Source organism: Narcine bancroftii, chromosome 8 (genome assembly GCF_036971445.1).
Source record: "Narcine bancroftii isolate sNarBan1 chromosome 8, sNarBan1.hap1, whole genome shotgun sequence".
Taxonomy (NCBI): domain Eukaryota; kingdom Metazoa; phylum Chordata; class Chondrichthyes; order Torpediniformes; family Narcinidae; genus Narcine; species Narcine bancroftii.
In genome coordinates, this window is record NC_091476.1 from 130,855,690 (window position 1) to 130,880,220 (window position 24,531).

At 42.3% G+C, this 24,531-nt stretch overlaps 2 protein-coding genes across 5 annotated transcripts in view; both read left to right on the forward strand.

Annotated features, from left to right (window-relative positions):
- Positions 1–8,139, forward strand: part of cfap68 (cilia and flagella associated protein 68) — a 77,432-nt gene extending 69,293 nt beyond the window's left edge. For 2 of the 3 annotated variants that reach the window (XM_069894872.1, XM_069894874.1), the window contains exons 3-4: positions 3,975–4,012; positions 7,337–8,139. In XM_069894872.1, the coding sequence (XP_069750973.1) occupies positions 3,975–4,012; positions 7,337–7,573 (275 nt within the window). In that variant the 3' untranslated portion in view covers positions 7,574–8,139. The remainder of the gene's footprint in view (positions 1–3,974; positions 4,013–7,336) is intronic. The other variant, XM_069894873.1, reaches the window with a different exon arrangement.
- Positions 8,140–9,740: 1,601 nt separating this feature from the next.
- Positions 9,741–24,531, forward strand: part of dixdc1b (DIX domain containing 1b) — a 117,243-nt gene continuing 102,452 nt past the window's right edge. Inside the window, exons 1-2 of one of the 2 annotated variants that reach the window (XM_069894864.1) lie at positions 9,741–11,660; positions 14,949–15,016. In XM_069894864.1, coding sequence (XP_069750965.1) covers positions 14,993–15,016 — 24 coding nt within the window. In that variant the 5' untranslated portion in view covers positions 9,741–11,660; positions 14,949–14,992. Of the gene's footprint in view, positions 11,661–14,948; positions 15,017–24,531 lie in introns of those variants that run through there. The other variant, XM_069894868.1, reaches the window with a different exon arrangement.

Here is a 24,531-nt window from a genome sequence, read left to right on the forward strand (position 1 = left end):
AGAAAAGAAGATATATTCAAGAGGGAATGTTTGTGTGTATTTTGATTAATATGGTTCATAGTGTGAAAAATTAAAAAAAATTAAAAATAAGACTTTTTATATAGTTTTTAAATTTTTCACACTAACCATATCAACCAAAATATGTATAAATGTTTCTCATTAAATTTACACAGTGGCAAAAAAAAAAAATAAAATAAAAAAAAAATAAAAAAAATAAATTTACACAGTGGCATTTTCTCCCTTTTTTCCCCCTTTCCCTCCCTCCCCTCTTTCCACCCCTCTCCAAAACCCATAAATATTCCACATATACAGTACAATAAAACCTTAAAACAATATCTTCACACAAAGGAAAATAAACAAGAAAAATGCGTCATCTATTTGTTACACACTGAATCAAGTAGTTTTGTCTTTTATCATTTTCATTTTAGGTGATGGAGGTCTGAGGTAAGCTCTCTCTGTTATGTTCCATGTATGGTTCCCAAATTTGTTCAAACAATGTGACTATTTTTAAAATTATGTTATTCTTTCGAATGGAATACATTTATTCATTTCCATGTACCATTGCTATATTCTCATGCTCTCTTCCATTTTCCAAGTTGACATTATACATTTTTTTTGCTACTGATAAGGCTATCATAATGAATCTCTTTTGCGCTTTATCCAATTTGAGGCCTAATTCTCTACTTCTTATGTTATTTAAAAGAAAAATCTCTGGATTTTATGGTATGTTATTTTTTTGTAATTTTATTTAATATCTGATTTAGTTCTTCCCAAAAAATATTTACTTTCGTACATGCCCAAATTGCATGTATCGTTGTTCCCATTTCCTTCTTATAGTGAAAACATCTATCCGATAATGTTGAATCCCATTTTTTTTAATTTTTGAAGAGTAATATATACCCTATGTAACCAATTATATAGTATCATCCGCAACCTTGTTCATAGATCCAGAACATAACTTTTCCCATGCTACATTTTTTATCTTTATGTTTAAATCCTTTTCCCACTTTTGTTTAGGTTTATAGTTTACTTCATCATTTTCCTTATCTTGCAGCTTAATGTACGTTCGTTATAAATCTTTTAATTATCATTGTGTCTGTAATAGGGTACAATTCCTTCTAGAAACCAAATGCCAGCACTAATAGCATAAATTCATTATCATAATTGTCTTGTTTGTGAGCTTTTGAGGTCATTGTTGAGACAGTGCAGGGGGTTGTCTCTTTCTTTGGCTTGGCTTCGCGGATGAAGATTTATGGAGGGGTATGTCCACGTCTGCTGCAGGCTCGTTGGTGACTGTCAAGTCCGATGTGGGACAGACAGGCACGGTTGCAGCGGTTGCAAGGGAAAATTGGTTGGTTGGGGTTGGGTGTTGGGTTTTTCCTCCTTTGTCTTTTGTCAGTGAGGTGGGCTCTGCGGTCTTCTTCAAAGGAGGTTGCTGACCGCCGAACTGTGAGGCGCCAAGAAACACGGTTGGAAGTGATATCAGCCCACTGGCGGTGGTTAATGTGGCAGGCACCAAGAGATTTCTTTAAGCAGTCCTTGTACCTCTTCTTTGGTGCACCTCTGTCTTGGTGGCCAGTGGAGAGCTCACCATAGAACACGATCTTAGGAAGGCGATGGCCCTCCATTCTGGAGACGTGACCCACCCAGCACAGTAGGGTCTTCAGCAGCATTGCGGACTCTGCCAGCTCGAGTACTTCGATGTTGGTGATGAAGTCATTCCAATGAATGTTGAGGTTGGAGCGAAGACAGCACTGATGGAAGTGTTCTAGGAGCCGTAGGTGATGCCGGTAGAGGACCCATGATTCGGGGAGCCGAACAGGAGCGTAGGTATGACAACGACTCTGTACACGCTGATCTTTGTGTGTTTCTTCAGGTGGTTGTTTTTCCAGACTCTTTTGTGTAGTCTTCCAAAGGGGCTATTTGCCTTGGCGAGTCTGTTGTCTATCTCTTTGTTGATCCTTGCATCAGATGAAATGGTGTAGCCGAGGTAGGTAAACTGGTTGACTGTTTTGAGTTCTGTGTGCCTGATGGAGATGTGGGGGGGCTGGTGGTCATGGTGGGGAGCTGGTTGATGGAGGACCTCAGTTTTCTTCAGGCTGACTTCCAGGCCAAACATTTTGGCAGTTTCTGTAAAACAGGATGTCATGCGCTGGAGAGCTGGCTCTGAATGGGCAACTAAAGCGGCATCGTCTGCAAAGAGTAGTTCACGGACAAGTTGCTCTTGTGTCTTGGTGTGAGCTTCCAGGCGCCTCAGATTGAAGAGACTGCCATCCGTGCGGTACCGGATGTAACACTGTCTTCATTGTTGAGGTCTTTCATGGCTTGTTTCAGCATCACGCTGAAGAAGATAGTAAAGAGGGTTGGTGCGAGGACACAGCCTTGCTTCACGCCGTTGTCAATGGAGAAGGGTTCGGAGAGCTCATTGCTGTATCTGACCCAACCTTGTTGGTTTTCGTGCAGTTGGATATCCATGTTGAGGAACTTGGGTGGGGGGGGTGGGGGGGGGAGCATCCGAGGCGCTCTAGTATTTGTTAGACATTTATTTGTCAAAATAAAACCCTGGATCCTAATAGTGCCTTACACTCCATCCGCTCCCTCCTATGTACTGCAACAAAGGCCACCCCCCACGAAAGGATGTTCCTTTTCCCGAGGAAATCCGAATCAGGAACCACTGTAACGGCATGGCTCACTGTCCCTGGCCCCGTCCTTTTGCGACGCCACGTCCGGCACTCAAAGAACGACCCCTTGGTCGACCGAGTGATTCTACTCCATCAAACCCACATTACGCCCATGTTGAGTTCCCAGACGGGCGGGAGGACACTGTTTCGGTGCGGGACCTAGCTCAGGACGCGGTAGACCCAGCAAACCCCCCCAACCCAACCTTCCCCAACTCTTTATTCCCCAGGCCCCGTGCCGCAACAGAAGGACCAACAGCACCCCTACGACCCGGGCCACCCTGCCGACAACACGACTGGGGAATTGAGCGACGGAGCAGTTGCACCCGACGAGCCCGCTGGCGACACCACTCCAGCGACCCCAATCCCAGCACCACGGTGGTCACGCTGGATGGTCAGACCCCCTGACCGCTACAGTCCTTGACCTACCCCTTCCTTTCATTCTCTCCCTCGTTTTTGTTTTTTTCCAGGGTCAGTTCTCCAAGAAGGGGTGAATGTGATAGTACAGATCTATCACCAATATACATAGTGTATATAGTTACTGTATCTAGACTGTGCTTACAGCGATTGGCTGAGAGCTAAGCCACGCCTATTGTCTGGGCCTTAAAGGGTTGTGTCCCTAGGCAGGTCGGATCATTCCGGACTGGTCGGCCACCTGTGAAGAGCTCCTGTCGTTTGCTAATAAAAGCCTTGGTTTGGATCAACAAATCTTTGGTTCTTTCGACGAGCTCTACAGGTGCCATCTTCTTTCTCTTCTCTGTAACTTTATCTTCTATTTCTTATACTTTATTTTTGTTGTGCTTTGTCTTTTCCTAACTTTTTTCCTATTTTTCTGGAGAGGGCTGGTTGTCCCGACTGGCCACTACTCCATCACGTGACTCCTCCGTGTTGAATAAGACTTGAAGCTCAGTTTGATTTTACATTTGTTTAAATATCTTAGCATTTACTGAGTTATGACATCACACAGATACCTCTATATATAAATATCTCTCATGAGGAGGATGAGTTATTAAATATATTTATTTAAGCTGTGAGGCCATGATAGAATAATTAAAAAACACAGTGGAAAAGCAGGGTGTCAGAAAGCAGAGACTGGAAAATCCTCTCTGACTTCATCCATTATAAAAAACTAATTTTAAAACTTGAGCATCATCTTGTAAATTAGGGAAGGCCTGCATTCAATCTCAATGGAGAAACCTAATCGTTTCAGACTTTTAAAATATACTTTTCAATAAATGTTCAATTTCTTATTCATCTACAAAGATGACATTAATATTTTACAATTTTTTTTTGTAGGTTCTAATACCTGGGCAAGGAATGAGAAACATGTGCAGGTATGTCCAGTAGTCAGCAACATCAATTATACATATAGTTATAAATTTACATCCAATTAACCTATGTTTCGAACGGTGGGAGGAAACTGGACCCTCCTGGGAAAACCCACACAGGCATGGAGAGAACGTACAAACTCCTTACGGACAGCACAGGATTCAAACCCTGGTCCTGATCGCTAGCACTAACCGCTACTCCACCTGTGCTATCTTATCAACAACTATGGATTGTTTATAGGACCCAGAGTGGTCGAGCTTTATGACACAGTATCAGACGATTTGGCCCACCACATCCATTCTGACCAAAACCTGCACTTTAATTTCAGCATTCCCACCTCACGGCCCCTCTCATGTAAGCCGTTCCCACTCTACCTGCCTCTTTTTCTGTCTCATTCACTGGCAGTCTCACAGGTTCCTCGAAGGAGATGAAAAGTAATGAGAAGATTTACAGGATTTTCTTTATGTAGCATCTGTCACATCTACAGTACTTCAAGTTCAAGTTTATTGTCACATATATTGAGGTAGCTATGATGGTGATGTTTAAGAGGCTCTTGGAAAGATGCATCAATAGTACGATACGCATTGTGCAAGCTGCAGAGCACCAGTTTAATATGAACATCATGTTCAGCCTAGATATCACGAGGAGAAGCAAAGGCTGAAGAAAGTGTAGATGGAGTTGATGGGGGAGGGTGTGTGATGGTCAAACAACTCTCTGCATTTTCTTGTGGTCTTAGGTGGAGCAGTTCCCATACCATCATAACATGCACTGATGTACCCTGATGGGATGCTTCCAATGGTGTACCTGCAGAAGCTGTTAAAGTGACAAATTTCCTCAGGTTTCTGTGGAATAGAAGCCTTGTTGCACTTTCTTGTACCTTGAGTCTATGCAGGCAGACCAGGACAGGTGGTTAGAGATGTTTACTCCCAGGAGCTTAAAGCTGTCTATTATCTGCATCTCAGTTCAGTTGATGTGGATAAGGGTGTGAGCTCCCTCCTTTCTCTGGATGTCTAGAACCAGTTCTTTTGGTCTTGCTGACATTGAATGTGATGTTGTCTTCCAGGCACCAAGCAACTTGTTCTAACTCCCTCTATATTTTTGGGTGTTGGATATTCTACACACAGTGTGACACTGATGTTAGCCCCAAATTTACAGATGTAGTTGGAGCTGGGTTTGGACACAGTTGTAGGTTTCCAGAACGCTTCCACCAGCGTTGTCTCCGCTCCATCCTAAACATTAATTGGAGCGACTTCATCCCTAACATCGAAGTACTCGAGATGGCAGAGGCTGACAGCATCGAATCCACGCTACTGAAGATCCAACTGCGCTGGGTAGGTCACGTCTCCAGAATGGAGGACCATCACCTTCCCAAGATCGTGTTATATGGCGAGCTCTCCACTGGCCACCGTGACAGAGGTGCACCAAAGAAGAAGTACAAGGACTGCCTAAAGAAATCTCTTGGTGCCTGCCACATTGACCACTGCCAGTGGGCTGATATCGCTTCAAACTGTGCATCTCGGCGCCTCACAGTTCGGTGGTCAGCAACCTCCTTTGAAGAAGACCGCAGAGCCCACCTCACTGACAAAAGACAAAGGAGGAAAAACCCAACACCCAACCCCAACCAACCAATTTTCCCTTGCAACCGCTGCAACCGTGTCTGCCTGTCCCGCATCGGACTTGTCAGCCACAAACGAGCCTGCAGCTGACGTGGACATTACCCCTCCATAAATCTTCGTCCGCGAAGCCAAGCCAAAGAAGAAAAAAGAGGAGGGGACTGAGTATGTAGCCCTGTGAGACCCAGTGTTGAGGATGATTGTGGAGGAAGTGATGTCACCAGCTCTCACAGATTGTGTTCTGCAGGATAGGAAATTATGGATCCAATTACAGAACAGCCTGTTGAGGCCAAGGTCACAGAGTTTAGGGATGAGTTTACTTGGTGCTATGGTGTTGCAGGCAGAGCTATAGTTAATGGATAGGTGTCTGACATAGGTGTTGTTGTTGTTGTCCAGGGCTAAGTGTAGGACCAGGGAGATGGTATCTGCTGTGGACCTATTGAGGCAGTTGGCAAAATGGAGGGATCGAGAATGGCTGGGACTCTTGAGTTAATGTGAGCCATGACCAACCTCTGGAAATACCTCATAGTAGTGTTTGTAGTCATTTAGGGCCATTATAATCTTTTTCTTTAGTGTTGGGATGATGATGGCCTTTCCAAAACATGTGGGTACTTCAGGCTGTAGCAGGAAAGGTTGAAGATCTCTGTGAATACTCCTGCCAGCTGGTCTGTGCAGGTTCGAAAGAAAAGCCCAGGGGTGACTTCTGGGCCAGTCATTTCCGTGAGTTAATTCACCGGATGATCAATTTGATGTCTGTGGCGGTGAGTGGGCAGAAATGTTTCAGAGGCTGAAATGGTGTGTAACACTGGCTCACTAGCCTCCAGTTTGAAATGAAGGCAAAATGCATTGAGCTCATCAAGGAGAGTGTTGCTTGCTATTTTTGACTTACAGACTGTGATGACATGCATGCTGTCAGTTATCTTGACATAAACTGCCACAAGATCCTGGTGTCCCTGAGGTTTGTCTGGGACTCTGGTTTCTAATGACCTTCTAGTCGGGCACTTCGCTTGCAGTAGATTACTTTTTTAAAAATATGATGATTTTCCTTTGGATGAACACATTGTCTACCAAAGCAGCAGGCAAGAGAGATGAGATCAGTGATAAATTAAACTGTTCCCACAGGTTTTATATTGGGTAAGATATAGCTGAAAACTTTCTGCTCTGGGTCAGTTATCTTGACATAAACTACCAGTATAAACAGATGGAGATTTGATTTGATGTCTCATCCAAAGAATGGGAGATTGAAGTCTATTGATGTGTCAGGCACAGACTATGATTTTCCTTTTTAGATAAGCCATTCTAAACGGGTCCACGACACATTTAAGTAAAAGCTTCACTTTCTTTTCAGCTCGCATAACATTTTTTGTGTTTTTTTTTAATGTCGTTGGTAGGTCGGCGATAAGTCTAGAAGAAACCTGACTGCTTTTACAGAGAAGGGGGGACGGACCATAAACTATGGGCTGAGTCCTGGTTGCGGGGGGGGGGGGGGGGGCGGAGAGGGGGTGTGCATAGCCAAAAAAGGTTAAGAATGACTGCTTGAGATAACATCATCCGAAGAATTTAAGGGTTAATTTTCTACTTCTTTGCTACGGCAAAAGCTAGTTCAGTGGGAGCACTTTTCTGTTTCTAATTTGCTTAATGATTACAGCAAAGTCGTAGGGAAGTGAAATGATTCACCATAGAATGAATGTTTTCACATTCTAAATCACATTTTAGGCACATGAAGACACTCCTGCCTATGATGAAGTTACCCCTGAAGTACCAGTCTATGCTGTGGTGAATAAGAAGAAGCCAGAAGATGTCCATTATGCAGAACTTCAGATGATCCAACAGGGAACTCGGAGAACAATCAAACAAGTTAAAGCAAGACAGAAAGAAAATGCAACAGAATATGCCACCATCAGCTTTACTCCTGTGGTGAAATATGACAGGAAAAATGGGACTCTAGTATAAAGTCTAGAAGAATGTACAAGATAGTGGCCCTTCTACCTTTCCTAAAAATGAACATTTAGTTTCAAATTGAAATAATGTACAATCATAGACATTTTAAAAATATTATTTTCTGATAATGTGAAATAATGTAGAACTTGGCTACTTTTGTTAACCAGAAGATAAACGAACAATGTAATCTTAAGACACTCCCCTTCTCATAATTTCAAAGGACAAAAAAAATGTATTTCTAGAAATGATGCCTATTTATAATGACATAAATAATGACAGAGAAGGCCATTGTTTGAAATATTTGTTATAGATAAACTACAGAATGATATAATTTCAATTCCATTTAAATTAATTTTCCTATAGAACAAAGCTGTATTTAAATAGAATAATTTAGTGTATTTAAAGCAATATCTAACTAATAGTCCAATATTGTGACATATTGTTTGTAAAGATTGGTTGAATTGACGTAGTCTTAAGAATGGAGAGCAGCCTTCAGGATAAGATGCTAGTTTTAAACCTCCAAAACATTCTCTTTCTCTTAAATTAAGGTTTCTGATTAAACCATTTTATGCTGTTTTGAGGTGTTTCCAAATGGGCTTTCCCTATTTAGCTCTGATTAGCACTCAAAGATTATCACTCCTGGTGCAGATGGTGCAGGTGTAATTGGACATCTTCTTTTGACATTAGATTTGAGAAGCATCGCTGCAAAAAACCATAGGGAAATTATCCATCTCACATTGTATCTTTAGCTCCTGCTCAGCCACATTGGTTAGTGATTACTAAGTTGCATCTTGGCTGAGTCAATGTAAAATGCATGGAGTGGCTGCATTCTGTTAAAGTGGAACATGGAAAGGTTTTGCTACTTTTTTTTCCTGTGTTTAGTGCACTGTTAAAATTATATTAACAGATTATCAGGCTTTCAGCAATATACACAAAAACAGGGCAACATCTTCAGTTATTTGCATTAAACAACAGTTAATGCATGTGGTACTTACTTCTGAAGTTTAGGTTCACTGATGACAATAGAACTGCAGGTATTATTGCATACATGTACATTTAACAAGCAAATATCTACCCTGACATTTATCACCATTGAGGACGGAATGAATTAAGCTCTATTTACTTGCCTCGTCTCCATCAGCAGTACCTTTCAAATCCACCAAGAAGAACTGGGGCAGCGGGATAAAGGGAACATCACTTCTTTCTGTTTTGGAAGTATACCCCTGTTCCTTCATCATCACAGTCTATATCCTACTCTGCTGCGAGGTCCTTCACCAAAAGCTTTGCAAAGATTTACATTGTCAGTCCACCATCTCAAAGACAATTGGGAATGGTTAATGTTGGCCAAAGTCATGAAGAATATATTAAAAATGTGGATATCTGACATTGTTTCCAAAAGGTTAAATTATAATAAAACAATAAAAAGAAACTATCATGAAATGAAAAACTTAACTGATTCAGTAAAGAACTATTTTAGTACAATGCAGACTTGTTTTCAGGACATAGAATCCTAAAGCAAACAAATAGCCCTCATACAGTAAATGTTTGAGAAAATGTTACTGTTCATAAGGGTGAATTTCCTGCATATTTGTGCAGAGATTTGTTGACTTCAATATTTCAGTGTTTGCATAGATAACAGAAATATACAATTTCAAATATCAGTGTTGTAAATATTTCTGAGTGGTTTGAGTGGAAAAAAGAAAGATAAATAAAGACTACTCACAGTTAGTTATTATGCAAAAAGTATGGCCTTGAAGTGTTTTAAATCCATTGTAGAAAGAATTGGATGAATGTAGGCAGCAGTGATGAAACTGGGAAGCTTAAAGGGGAGGAGCCAAGAGGTGATAGGATTTGAAAAAATGAAGTTGCAAGAAGTGGAGAGGCAGGTCAGGGAGGAGGCCACAAGGGGCAAGGGAAGCTGCAAAAAAGTGACAACATGACCAGGCAAAAAGTGCAGCCTGATTGGAGTGGGATTATTCTGAATTTGGATAATTCAATGTTCATGCATTTGGGTTCCTAGGCTACCCTGGTGGAACATGGTGGATTAAATGGAACATTAAACTCACTGGCCTGTTGTTCTCTGGCTTTTCCTTCCTGTCCTTCTTAAATAATGGTACAACATTGGCCACCCTCCATATTCCTATGGCTAAAGATGATGAAAATATCTCTGCAAAGGTCTTCCCACAAGGTCTGAGAATGCATTTGGTAAAACTCTGGGGATTTATCCACTTAAATACACTTCTAGTTTTATTTGGCACTTCATATATGGTCCAAGACATCGCAACTTATTTGCTTCAACTCCTCAGCATTCATACATCTCCCCCACTTCCCGTGGCTCCTCACAAAGAAAGCCATGCTAATCTTTAGAGCCATAGAACAATACAGCACAGAATCAGGCCCTTCAGCCCTTTTAGTCCATGCAGAACTATGATTTTACCTATTCCCACTGATCTCTCCCTAACCATCCATTTTAATAGTCCTGTAGAATCTCCTGGGATTTTTTTAAATTTAATATGCCTGCCAGATCCATCTCATGTCCTCTTTTTGTCCTCTTGATTTTCTTCACTCTTTAATCTAGATTGGTAGAATCCCAGATTTTTACAGCAAGGAAACATGCCCTTAAACCCAAATTGTCCATGCTGTCCAAGATAGTCCCATTTGTCTGTGTTCAACCCATATCCCTCAAAACCAGTGGTTTTCATACTTTTCTTTTATTCACATACCACTTTAAGTAATCATTTACTAATTACACAGCACCTATGGATGCGAATTACTTAAGGTGGTATGTGATGGGAAAGAAAAAGTTTGAAAATCAGTGCTGTAAACCTTTCCTATTCATGAACTTGTCATAGCATCCTTTAATTGCTACAGTTGGCCGCCCCCCCCCCCCCGCCCACCATTTCCTCAGCCAATTCATTTCATATACATATCACGTCCATGTGAGGAAAAATTGCCATCAAGTTCTTTTTAAATTTTTGTCCTTTATTTTTAGATTTCCCAACGTAAGGAACAAACCCATAGGGTAAGTAGTCAATCTATGCTTCCTATGGATTTATAAACCTCCTACAAGATCTCCTTCAGGCCCCTATGCTCCAGGGAGAAAACTCCCAGCCTACCCAGCTTCACTTTATAATTCAAGCCCACCAATCCCAGTAATGTTTTGTGAAACTTTTCTGCTCTCTTTCCAGCTGAAGCCAAAAGTTGGGTGACCAAAACTGTGCACAAATCTTACAAGTGCAGTCTGACGGATAGCTTCTTGCACTTTCATGGAGCTAGGTAAAGTCTGACTCTTTATCGACAACACTCCCCAGGGTCCGACCATTCACCATGCAAGTCTTGCCATGGTTTAATCTTCAAAGTTCAACACTTCACCCTCCAATTGCCAGTCCTTAGTCCACTTTCACGGTCCGTCAATATCCTGTTGTAATCTTCGATAATGTTCTTCGCTGTTCCTTTTCCCACCACTTATGGTGTCATTCACTAACTCATTAGGCAAGTTTACAACATCGTCATCCAAGTAATTCCCTGGTTTATCCTTGCAGCTCCATTGAAATAAAGGCATAACATTAGCCACGATCCACCTTACCCGTGCTCAATGATGATACAAATATCTCTTGCCAGAGCCCCAGTAATTTCTTCCCGAGCTTCACACAATGTCCTGGAGTTAAGACCTCGGATTTATCACTTTTATGCGTTTTACTAGCACAAACATGGTGGACCGAAGAGCCTTCGTGCCTGCAGTAAACTCCCTTACGCTGGAGTGTCCGTGGGCAATGAGTGGAGGAGGTACAAACTGCAAGGAAGGCTGCGTAGAGAATCAGCATAGACTCGACGGGCCGAATTACCACCCTCTTGTAATAATATCAATAAAAAGTCGTCGTCGGGAAAGGCGCTGCCTAAATTCAGAATCTGACTGAGAGTCGCCGCGTCGCTGGGCTCTGCGCATGCGTAAGGCGGTGGTGCGGGAGCCGTGCAACTCTGCCCTGCCCGTCTCCATGGGAACCAGCACGCTGCCGCGCGCGGCTTTTTGTCCGTGATTGTTGTCGGGCGCCGGGTGATGGTCTCGGGTGGTGCCGCCGTTTCCCACGGAGCAGGCCCGGTGAGTTGCGGCGTCCGATCGGCCCGGCGCTGATGGAGAGGGCTCGGCGCTGATGGAGAGGGCCGCGGCCCCAGGGCCGGTCGGGCTCGGGGTCCAGGGTTACAGGACTGGGGTCAAGGTCACGGTGTCTGTTCTCCATAACCCTTGTTTTAGGCCATTGCAACTTCGGTTTCATTGTAAAGTAGGATCTAGTCGAACGAACAAATTGTATTTTTGGTTATTTTTATTAGAGCAGATCTGATTGATCTCAAGAGTTGCCATTAATAAATAGTGGATCATTCCATTTAGGAGATGCACTTTGAGAATTGTTTTGGATAAGAACATGTTTCTTTTAATTTTAACCAGAACTGGAGTTTAAAATTCTAACCCTGGACACTTGTCAGCTTTTGACTCTAAATTGTGAACTCTCACCAGGATAAAACAATAAAACAAACTTGTCTGGTGCCATCAATGTAGTGTACAGCTGTGTAACTATTCAAACTTTGACACCGAACTAAATATTTGGATGAGTGTCCAAAAGCTTCCCTTAAGTAGCATGTTTTAAGGATAACACAGATGTGGGGAACTGGAGAAATTTGAGTGGGGTTGGGGGGGGGGGGGGGGGTGGGGGGCTGGATTCCAGAAGATAAGGCTTGGTGGAGTCATCAGGAGGAGGTGAAGTAAACAGGCATGTTTAAGCCAGTGTTTTGGGAGGATTGCAGTTATGGAAGAGGTTGTTGAGATAGGACATGGTGAAACTTGAAAGGGATTTCAACCTGGCTGAATATCAAGATGTTGAAACTGACATCAATATCAGGGACATTCAATAACTACACAATGTAAGTTTGTATAAAGGCAGTATTACACAATGAACTTCACTTTAAAGGGATAGGATGTCTCTGAGGACAGTACAATGAAATAGTTGAGGCATCTGGTAAGAAAAGCATGAATTCATTTCATTGGGAGATTGGATGTTGCAGGGGTAAAAATGGACATTGTTATACAGGTGGACTGAGGCATTGGACTGTTAGAGTCATGGAGAAGTACACCAAAGAAGCAAGTCCTCTGCCCACTGTGTCAGTGCTGACTATCAAGAGTAACCCTAATTGCATGCAAAAAATTTTTCTAAACCTTGCTCATTCAAGTACCTCCCCAGAGATGATTTACCAGAATGTTGCCTGGATTGGAGAACATGTCTTATGAGGAAAGGTTAACAGAGCTAGGGCTTTCTCTATGGACCAAAGAAGGATGAGAGGTGAATTAAGGGAGATCTACAAGATTATGAGAGACATAGATAGGGTGGACAGCATCTTTGTCCCAGGGTGACACAGAAAATACCAGAAGGTATCTGTTTAAAGTGAGGGGAGGTAAGTTTAGGGAAGATGTCAGCAATGTTTTTTTTTTAACACAGAAATTAGTGGGTGCCTGGAATGCATTGCCAAGGTGGTGGAGGCTAGTATAATAGGGACACTTAAGACAGGCACACAGATGCCAAAATAATAGAGGGTTTTGGGTGTGAGGTAGGAAAAGTTAAAATTGTTGAGTAGGTTTATAGAGGTCGGCATGATATTGTGAGCCAAAGGGGCTGTACTGTGCTATAATATTTTATGCCTCTTAAATCTTGTCACTGTTCCTCTTCCTCTGGTAGCTCATTCCAGAAACCATTTACACTTTGTGTGAAACATTTACCCCTCAGATTCCATAAGACATAGAGGCAGAAATGGCTTTTCAGCATATAGAGTCTTCCCTGCCATTTAATCATGAGCTGATCCATTTTCCAACTAGCCTATCACCTGGCCTTCTCCCTATAACCTTTGATCCCCTAGCTAATCAATAACCGGTCAATCTCTGCCTTAAATACACCTTGTTCTTCTCACCTTAATTTAAAAATCCTGTACCATGAAAACAGACTCTGACCATCCATGTGCTGCTTAAGAATTTATATTCCTCTATTATGTCACTTCTCAGCCTCCTTTGCTTCAGGAAAAACAGACCCAATTTGTCCAATCTCTCTTTGTAAACTCAAGCCCTTCAGTCTAGGTACAATCCTGTGAATCTTCTCTGCACATTCCAGCTCAATCCCATTCTTCCTATGATGTGCTGACCAGAACTGCACACAATACTCCAAGTGCAGTCTAACCAATAATTTTTTCATTTGTAACATGACATCCCAGCTTTTGTACTCAATACTCTCGCTGATGAAGCAAGTGTGCCAATCCTGTCTATCTGTGCTGCTAGTTTCAGGGACTACTCCAAGATACCCCTCCAAGGCCTCTCTGTTCCTCATCACTTCACAGGGTGCTGCTCTTTATTGTGCATGTCCTGCCTGGTTTAACTCCCCAGAATACATCACTTTGCATTTGTCCAAGTTAAATTCCTTTTGCCATTTCTTTGTCTACATTCCAAGTTGATCTATATAATTTTGTACCATTAAGTAATCTTCACTGTATCACGAATTTTGCTTTCATCGGTAAACTAACAACTCGTGCCACCTACATTCTCATCCAAATCAAGATTCTATTTTTTTAAAGTTTTTTTTTTATTGTCATGTAATAAAACAAAAAATCTAATATTACATAAAGTTTTCTTCAATATGCTGCAGGGCAGACAAAGAGTTACCATTAGTATTGCCCAGCGCATTAAAAGAAAGAGAAACAAAAGAAAGTCCCTTCAGAGTCACTGAGTGTCCATGGATTAAATCAGTGGTTTTCAAACTTTTTCTTTCCACTCACATACCACTTTAAGTAATCCCTATGCCTTAGGTGATCTGTGATTAGTAGGAGATTGCTTAAGGTGGTATGTGAAAAAGTTTGAAAACCACTGTTTTAATCGTACCTAATTGGCTCGTTATGTGCACAGTTTCATAACTCCAAAGCAAAATATTTCAGAAACAATTGGGTCTAGAGCAGTGGTTCTCAACCTTCCCTTCCCACTCACATCCCACCTTAAGTAATCCCTTACAAATCACAGAGCACCGATGGCATGAGGAATTTTAAAGTGATATGTGAGTGGGAAGAAAAAGTTTGAAAACTGCTGGATTAAATCATTAATATATATGACAAGGATCAGTGCACTCAGCACCAATCCATGCAGCACATCACTGGTCTCAGGCCTCCATTCTAACCTTAAAGTATGGTAGCTTAATACTAGCATCTCTTGCAACAATTTAACTGAATTTGTATAGTGAAAACAAATTGTGTTAATAAGTTGTATGTTTCTAAAGTTAAGGAATTAATTCTGAAATTTGTATAACTATTTTCTCCTAATTTTACTGTTGAAAGTACTTCATTCCATAATCTTTTCCATCAGATTACTTCAGATTTGACTTTCTCTGCACCAGAAATTACAGCATTATGTGTACACCTGAAAGGTTCTCTGTAAGTAATAAAACAATGATATCAACAGCAAGGTATTTAAAAGTCTAGCACTTGTATTCAGCATTATTTTCCAATGTTAAAGTTGTCTGCCAGGGCAGAGCAAATTGTCGCTATAAATATCAGACTGCTTCATTTCTGTCAAAGTGAGAAGATAAATTTATTAATGGATGTTCTACTTCAGGTTAAACTTGTTTGTTTTCTTCTACAACCTTCTAAGTTTTTTTGAAGTTGTGTGAAATAATTTCTAGCCCATGTCTACCTTAAATACCTTGAAATGCAATTGGTCACTTTCAACGACTTTACTGTATTCCATAAAATTTGATCAATAACAATCTGTTTTCAATTATCTATTTCCTCTTGTAAATTCTGAAATAAGCAACAACATACTGGGACCCTGGTATTTCAAGGTTTTTCAGTGACTTGTTCAGGTTTGTCTGACTCAATGTGATGTATTGACCAGCCTTTACCAATGGATTGCTTCACGAATACCCATTAAATGTACAGTATTTGACCTATCCAGAGTTTGTGTATGCATTTCCTACGCAAGTGTTTTAATTCCAAATATATAATTGATTTTCTGATGGAATTTAAGATAAAGATCTGGAAGAAGGAGGTCTCCTCTATATTAGTAAGACCAAACACAGATTGGGTGACTGTTTCACCGAACACATATGCTTTGTCTATGGGTCTAAACTTGAACTTCCTGTAGCCAATCATTTTAACTCCCCCAGCCCTTCTTACAATGACATGTCTGTTCTTGGCCCTAGCCATTGCCAAGGTAAGGCCAAATATAAATTTTAGGAACAAGACTTCATATTCCTCTTAGACAGCATAAACATTAACTGTATAAACATTGATTTTTCTAATTTTAAGTAACCCTCATTCCCACCTGTTTGCCTGTTTCCATCTCTTCTTAATTACTCCTGTACTTATTATATTTTTCAAGTCAAGTTTATTGCCATCTGATTGTACCAGTGCAACCTGACAAAACAGCATTCTCCAGTTCTTGGTATAAAACATGCAGACACACAAAATTGATCAGGGGCATAGATAAAGTAATCCATACAGCTTTTTTTTCCCGATAGGGGAATTTAAAACTGGAGGATACAGGTTTAAGGTGATGGGAAAGATTTAAAGAGGAAGTGACAAACAAACAATACATATGCAGGACAAGTATTTCATCTATATAATTACATATGAAAGTCTTAGAAGGTTAGTGTGAGCAGTTTCTTTGGTTGTTCAGCATTTTCACTGCCCATGCGAAGTAGTTGTTCCTCAGCCTGGTGGTGCTGGCTCTGATACTCCTGTCTCTCTTCCCCGAAAGGAGCAGCTAAAAGATGCTGTGTGCACAGTGGAAGGGGTCCTCAATAATTTTGCATGCCCTCTTTGGACAATGATTCAGGTAGATCACTTCAATGGGGGGGTGGAGGGAGACTTCAGTGATCCACTCTTCCACTCTTATAGGCCTGTGGATTGACCTCTGATTCATTTCTCTGCAGCAACCGTATCACACTGTGATGCAGCTGGCTAGGATGCTCTCGATAAAGCTCCTATAGAAGGTTGACATAATGGTGGCCAATAGCCTTGCCCCTTTCAGTCTTCTCAGGAAGTACAGTCGTTGTTGTGCCTTCCTGAGAAGTGATATGTTGAGTATCTATGATAGGTCAAGAAACCTGGTGCTCTCTACTACAGACTTGTTGATGTTCTTGGTGCTCCTGAAGTCCACAATCATCTCCTTTGTCTTGTCCACATTGAGACTCAGGTTGTTACTCTTGCACCATTTCACGAGATTTTCCACCTCTTCTCTATAGTGCGATTCATCTAAAAACTTGATGACACTGTTGGAACTTGATCTGGTGATGTAGCCATGGATCAGTAGTGTGAACAAGAGTGAGCTGAGCACACAGCCCTGAGATGCACCAGTGCCCAGCTTGACAGTGCTCAACATTCTGTTACCAACCCAGACAAACTGTGGTCTTCCTGTTAGGAAGTCCAAGATCCAGTTACAGAGAGGGGTGTGGGAGTCCCAGCGAGGTCAGCTTCTCCACCAGCCTCAGGGGAATGATTGTATTAAACACACAGCTGAAGTCATATGCCTGGCATATGAGGCATCATTCTCCAGGTGGGCCAGGACAGAGCGAATCAACAAGGCTATAGCATTGTCTGTGGAATAGTTTCTTCTATAGGCGAATTGAAATGAGTCCAGTAACTCTGGAAGGTGTGCTTTGATGCGTTCCATCACCAGATGTTCAAACCATTTCCTTATGATGGAGGTCAGTGCCACAGGGCAGTAGTAAAAAATTGAGGCCTGTTATTGTTGCCCTCTTGAATACTGGGATGATGGTTGGTCTTGAACCCTGCAGGAATGATGGACTGCTGCAGTGAGGTGTTGAAAATGTCTGTGAATACCTCGGTCAATTGATCTGTGCAGTCCTTCAGTTCCCAACCAGGTATGTTGTCTGGTCCCACTGCCTTGTGTGGGTTCACCTTGAATAAAGTTATCCTCACCTCTGCCGTGGCCCGTTCATCAAGGAAACACGGAGCTTTCTTTGGTATTATCCTTTTCTGCTCATTAAACCAGGCATAGAAGGTGTTCAGTCTGTCTGGAAGGGAGGCGTCATTGTCCTTAACTCACAAGGATGCCTTGTGATCCATTATATTCTTGATCTCTTGCCACATGCAGATCATGTTGCTGGTGTTGCACAGCTGTCTGTGAATCTACTTTGCTTACCCCTGCTTTGCCTTCCAGATTGCATGGCAAAGTTTAGCCTGGCTCACCTTACTGCCATCCTGCACCGTGTCCTGAAGGCAACATCATGAGCTCTGAGATGGGCCTGGACCTCTGCATCCCGCCATGGTTTCTGTTAGCCCTGGTTGTGAAGCATTTGACCTTGGTGACATCCTCAATGCATTTGCTGACGTAGCCAGTCACTGAGCTCATGTACTCCTCTATGTTTACATGACTGTTCAACTCCAGTCCGTGGTCCCAATGCAGTATTGCAGCGTTGCTGATGCTGCATCATGCCCCCCCCCCACCCCTGGCCACGTGCTGAAGTAGTTTGCTTTGCTGGTGGTCTGTTTGCCAGTGTTAGCAGTGATCTGAGTAGCCAAGGCGGGATGAGGTGCAGCCTTGTACGCAACAGGGACATTGGTGTACACCCGATCCAGAGGTGGCGAAGTTCACATTTGCTGTTGAAACTGTGGTAAGACCACCAACAATCACGACACTATCAGGGTGGGAATTTTGGGTCTTGCAGATGGCACCATAAAGCTCCTTTGTGGCTTCACCCCAATTATTCGAAGGCAGAACATAGAATGTGGCAATCAGCGTGGCCGAGAATTCCATGGACAGGGAGAAGGGTCTGCATTTGACCAGGAGGTACCTTATCTTTGCTGAGCAGAAGGTCTTCACATCAGAGACATTGGTGCACCAGTTCTCGTTGATGAAAATGCACATCCCCCTCCTTGAGTCTTGCCAGAAGCATCAGTGTCTCTGTCTGCCTGAAGGAGATGAGGCCATTCAGCTGGATTGCTGAGTCTGGAGCCATGTTTCGGTAATCACCAGAGCACAGCAGCCCTGCAATTCATCCATTAATTAGAATAATTAATGGAAATTGTTGAACTCTTGTTAAACTATAAAGTTGCAATGTGCTTCTTTGACAACAAGATACTGTTACTTAGAGGCTGAGGACAAAAGAGATTGTCTGAGAAGAGCGGATAATTAAAAATTTAAAAAACAAAAATATTGGGCACAGCAGCTAGAATTTTTTGATTTTTGATTATGGATGAAAATTTAAATTGACAGTTTACCAGGATTATACTTGCAAAATGAATGAGGGTGTTTCCCAAACCAGTCTATGTTTGATCTCTGCCATGCATTTCTTCAACAGCAAATATAGAATATTAAATTGGAACTGTCATTGTCTAGCATGCAAGTAATGTTTGGGCAAATAGGATAATGGGAAAGAAGGAGGTAAAAGTGCAGATGCAGAAGGAAGAGTAGGGGTGGTGTCAGGAAGATGTGCTTGATGGTAGGAGATATTACAGAGGATGCTCTGCTGAGATTGGAAGATGAAGGCAAAGTGATTTTTGAGAGTGGAGTAAAAATGAGAGAGAAGAAAAAGTGGAGTGGAATGGACAAATTTGGTGGCCTTGTCGATTCTGATGGAATGTTGTGATGACTGAGAAAAAACGTCAGTATTTATAATTGTTCAGAATTGATTTTGCATGACTTTTCTGGTCTAAGAGACAAAGATAATGCTATTTAGAAGAACATCAATGTCAGTGTTTGTTCATTGTTCATGCCACAACAACTGAAAGAGGAAATATAAACATGCGGCGGCGCACTCTCTCATGGCGAACCGGCCCCGCGTGTAACGCCACATGGCGGGTCAGCCATGGGAAGATGGCGCTGTCAGGGTTTTTCTCCCTGCCTCAAGTCTCCTGCCCAGCTCGTGCCTGAGGTAGCGGTTATGATATCACAATGCACGAGGTGACTGAGCTCAGGCTGCCCTTGAAAGGGCGCACGCTGAATTTGAATAAAAACAGTCATTAACGACTTTCAATGTAGTGGCTAAGTCTTCCTTGGCTGTGTCCAGCACTACAAGCACATATTTTGCAGCCCTATTGGGTTAGATATTTTAAAACTTTAATATTTAATTCAATTTGGCTCTATAATATTGAATTTTTAAATATCCTAACTATAATGATCAAGAATAAGGTTAATTTTGCTGCTTTTTTAAATTTGCATCTCACCAGCATCAAATGAAGTCCGGAAGTCAGAAATAGACAGTCATTGGTTTTCATAGTTCCAGATTGTACAGGCTGTTGTTTTGTGGTTGAAATGTTCAGTGCATTAACCAGGAAAGAAATACTTGTGCAAAAGGAGTAACATGTCTATCCTTTATGGGAAATGAATCAGTTTACTACTTTTAATTAACAGCTTATCAGCATTTTTCATATTGACTTCTGAAAAAGATTAATTTGGACTTTACTGAAAACATTTTACAGTGGAAAGAAAAGGAAGAAATTTGCCTCTTCTATCTTTACTCTCAAGATTTGGTAACATATTTATGCAGAAATAACTCACTCCCACTTCCCCTTCTCCTCAGTACATGGTGCAATAATTTAATTTTGCGGTATGAGATGCAGAATTTGAATGTAAAATATCAAGAGCAAATGCAGTTATCTGCGGAAAGATTTTTGATTTAAAATTGATGAATAGGTCTTGGTTATCAAATGGACAGATTGTTAAGTAAAGTGTACTGACAGACTGGATTATTACTCAGTACTGTACCAATTCTGGGCAATCTGAGATTTGTGGTATGCATGTCAGAACGAATGGGTCCAAATGTATTGGGAATATTTGTGTATGGTCTCTGATTGAGATGCTGACATCTACTCAGCTCATTATTTATAGGGGAATAGGAACTATTTTGCATGCTTTAAATTGGATTTCATGTGGTGCAAAAGTTTTCATAGCTTGTTTTATAATTAGAATTTTAATTATAATTATAATTAAAAAATTAATTTAGATATACAGCATGGTAACAGGCCCCTCTGCCCATGATCCTGTGCCGCCCAAATACCCCAATTAACCTGTGACCCTGGTATGTTTTGAAGGGTGGGAGGAAACTGGAGCACCCGAAGGAGACCCACGAGAATACTGGGAGAATTTACAAACTCCTTATGGACAGTGCTGGATTTTAACCCAGGTTGCTGGTGTTATAATAGCTTTAGCCTAACCTAAAATTTATTCCCTTTATGAATGTTGAAGTGAACTGATGTACATTTTAAAATTATTTATCATTTGGTTAACCTCTTTTCATATTTTAATACTAAATATCCGAACGTTTAGTGTTTCATTTAAGAATTGATTTGGTATTATGAGTGTTCCTACAGGAAGGAGGAAGTGGGTTCACTTAATACCAGTGGGACCAAATGTAAACTTGAGAGAATTGTATTCTCTCTGGCTAGCCTAAAACCCAACTGCATGATCTTTTGGATTTTGGATAACCTCAACATGATCCAGTTCCAGTACTTCTATCTGTGCTTTACTTCTCCTACCTTTATTTGCCAATATAACCACTTACAGCACAGAACAGGCCAGTTCGGCCCTACTAGTCCATGCCGTAACAAATCCCCACCCTCCTAGTCCCACTGACCAGCACCCAATCCATACCCCTCCAGTCCTCTCCTCTCCATGTAACTATCCAGTCTATCTTAAATGTAACGCCTTTGACATATTTAGGATATGGCTGCTGGGGCAGAGAACAGGGGCACATCACTGTCCTCGCCTTACCTGGCCAATAACCAATTCCCAGGGCTGCAGTGCTGCGCTGCCAGTGTTCACTTGAGTGCTCTGGCGTGCCGCTGTGGGCCAGCATTTTATCAGGCCGCTTCAGGGCCACTCTAGCATGGTTAGCACCTCACTCAATGCGGGTTGAATGGGCAAATTGGCCATTTTCGTCTTCCTTACACATAATCCCTCACGCAGTTGGAACCGCTCTGCATTTCCTTGGTGCTGGTGCCTGGCAGAACAGTTCCAGCTGTGAGGGAGATTATGGGTAAGGTTGGCAAGAAATCACCAGCCAGGCACAGTCTGTGGCGAGGATCCAAGCTTTGTTCTGAGGTTACCAGATCAGGAAATTATTAGGGAGCATTGGCAAACACCCGGAAGTGGAGGAGGGAGGCAGCTCTGGGGGGAATCCAGGGAAGTATCCACAGATGCTGTCAGGGAATAACCGTGAGAATGTCCACTTAAATACAAGAGTGGGCTGGGATATCAGGGCCGGAGAGGTGGCAAACCGGAGAGCGCAGCTCAGGACCGAAGGACCAGCAATTTGGATCAAGCACAATGCTGGCTACAACCCTGGCAAAGTGACCATACATATGAACACGTTGGTGGTATACATGTGCTGAGATAGGTACTTTATCAGCACCGTCAAAGTACATTGCCAGCTAAAGATAAATGGGGAGATTGGCATTGTCCATAGAATAAACAAGGTAACAGTCTACAAATATACCGGGTTGGGTGGGGAGGGGATCATATTAGGAGAATTGTATTCAAACTATTCAGAATCAGAACTTATTGTCAAGAACAAGTCATGACATTTGCTGTTCAACTCGTTCTTAACTCCTTGATAATTCATTCTAATTTTATCACCTGGATTACTTATTCTTTGTTTTACATAACTAAAGATTGGGTGATATTTTATTAAGTTAAGAATCTAAGCCATCAAAACAGTTTTCTGCACTAAAGTTGCAATGTTTCCAGCTGCAGAGAGAAGAATTTATTCCATGTATTCTATATTATCAATCATGGAGAAGTGCAGAGGAGAGGTGAGAAAATACACTATTACGAGGCTAAATAAATACATCATGCAGCAATTGGTTAAGAGTGGTGATGATTAAGGACGTGGTGTACATTTTCCAAACAATCTCTAGGTTGAGTTTTGGCAGGCAAAATTAGAAAAAAAGGGCAGGACCAATCAAGTTTGTTAAATTACATATATATGTATATATCTGCATGTTTTCTGCATGTTTTCATGTACATGTACATGATACAAGTACATGATACAGGGGAATCACGCTGCTCTCCATTGCAGGCAAAATCTTCGCTAGGATTCTCCTTAATAGTGTCGCCGAAAATGTCCTCCCAGAATCACAGTGTGGCTTTTCCGCAAACAGAGGAACTACTGACATGGTCTTTGCCCTCAGACAGCTCCAAGAAAAGGGCCGAGAACAAAACAAAGGACTCTACATCACCTTTGTTGACCTCACCAAAGCCTTCGACACAGTGAGCAGGAAAGGGCTTTGGCAAATACTAGAGCACCTCGGATGCCCCCCCCAAGTTCCTCAACATTGTTATCCAACTGCACGAAAACCAACAAGGTCGGGTCAGATACAGCAATGAGCTCTTCGAACCCTTCTCCATTGACAACGGCGTGAAGCAAGGCTGCGTCCTCGCACCAACCCTCTTTACTATCTTCTTCATGCTGAAACAAGCCATGAAAGTCCTCAACAATGAAGACGCTGTTTACATCCGGTACCGCACGGATGGCAGTCTCTTCAATCCGAGGCACCTGCAAGCTCACTCCAAGACACAAGAGCAACTTGTTCGTGAACTACTCTTTGCAGACGATGCCGGTTTAGTTGCCCATTCAGAGCCAGCTCTTCAGCGCATGACGTCCTGTTTTGCGGAAACTGCCAAAATGTTTGGCCTGGAAGTCAGCCTGAAGAAAACTGAGGTCCTCCATCAGCCAGCTCCCCACCATGACTACCAGCCTCCCCCCACATCTCCATCGGGCACACAGAATTCAAAATGGTCAATCAGTTTACCTACCTCGGCTGCACCATTTCATCTGATGCAAGGATTGACAACGAGATAGACAACAGACTCGCCAAGGCAAACAGTGCCTTTGGAAGACTACACAAAAGAGTCTGGAAAAACAACCAACTGAAAAACCTCACAAAGATTAGCGTATACAGAGCCGTTGTCATACCCACACTCCTGTTTGGCTCCGAATGATGGGTCCTCTACCGGCATCACCTACGGCTCCTAGAACACTTCCATCAGCGCTGTCTCCGCTCCATCCTCAACATTCATTGGAGTGACTTCATCACCAACATCGAAGTACTTGAGCTGGCGGAGTCCGCAAGCATCGAATCCACACTGCTGAAGACCCAACTGCGCTGGGTGGGTCACGTCTCCAGAATGGAGGACCATCACCTTCCCAAGATCGTGTTATATGGCGAACTCTCCACTGGCCACCGAAACAGAGGTGCACCAAAGAAGAGGTACAAGGACTGTTTAAAGAAATCTATTGGTGCCTGCCACATTGACCAGTGCCAGTGGGCTGATATCGCCTCCAACCGTGCATCTTGGCGCCTCACAGTTCGGCGGGCAGCAACCTCCTTTGAAGAAGACCGCAGAGCCCACCTCACTGACAAAAGACAAAGGAGGGAAAACCCAACACCCAACCCCAACCAACCAATTTTCCCTTGCAACCACTGCAACCGTGCTTGCCTGTCCCGCATCGGACTTGTCAGTCAGCAACGAGCCTGCAGCAGACGTGGACATACCCCTCCATAAATCTTCGTCCATGAAGCCAAGCCAAAGAAGAAGATACTAGAGAACAAAGATTTTGGTTCCTGAACACTTTTGGGTGTATTTTATGGAATTTGGGCTGCTGGTCATGAAAATCGCCTTAAAAATTTCCTATTATGTACTTTTTTTTAGATATAACCTATTTTTGTGATTTTCTATCATATTTTAAATCTACTAGAATATTGCCTACAAAGCAAGCTATTTTGGTCAGTCCAAGTATGCCTGGGCATGGACTCAGTACATGTGCTATACAAATGTTGTCTTCGGCTTGGGCATGCTGCCTCAGGATAGATGCAGACAGGCTATAAAAGCCGTTCACGTATACAGATGCTGTGCATTACATTGACATAGAGTGAACAGATTCATGCACATGTTCTTCAGTGCTGTACTTCACACTAGCATTCAA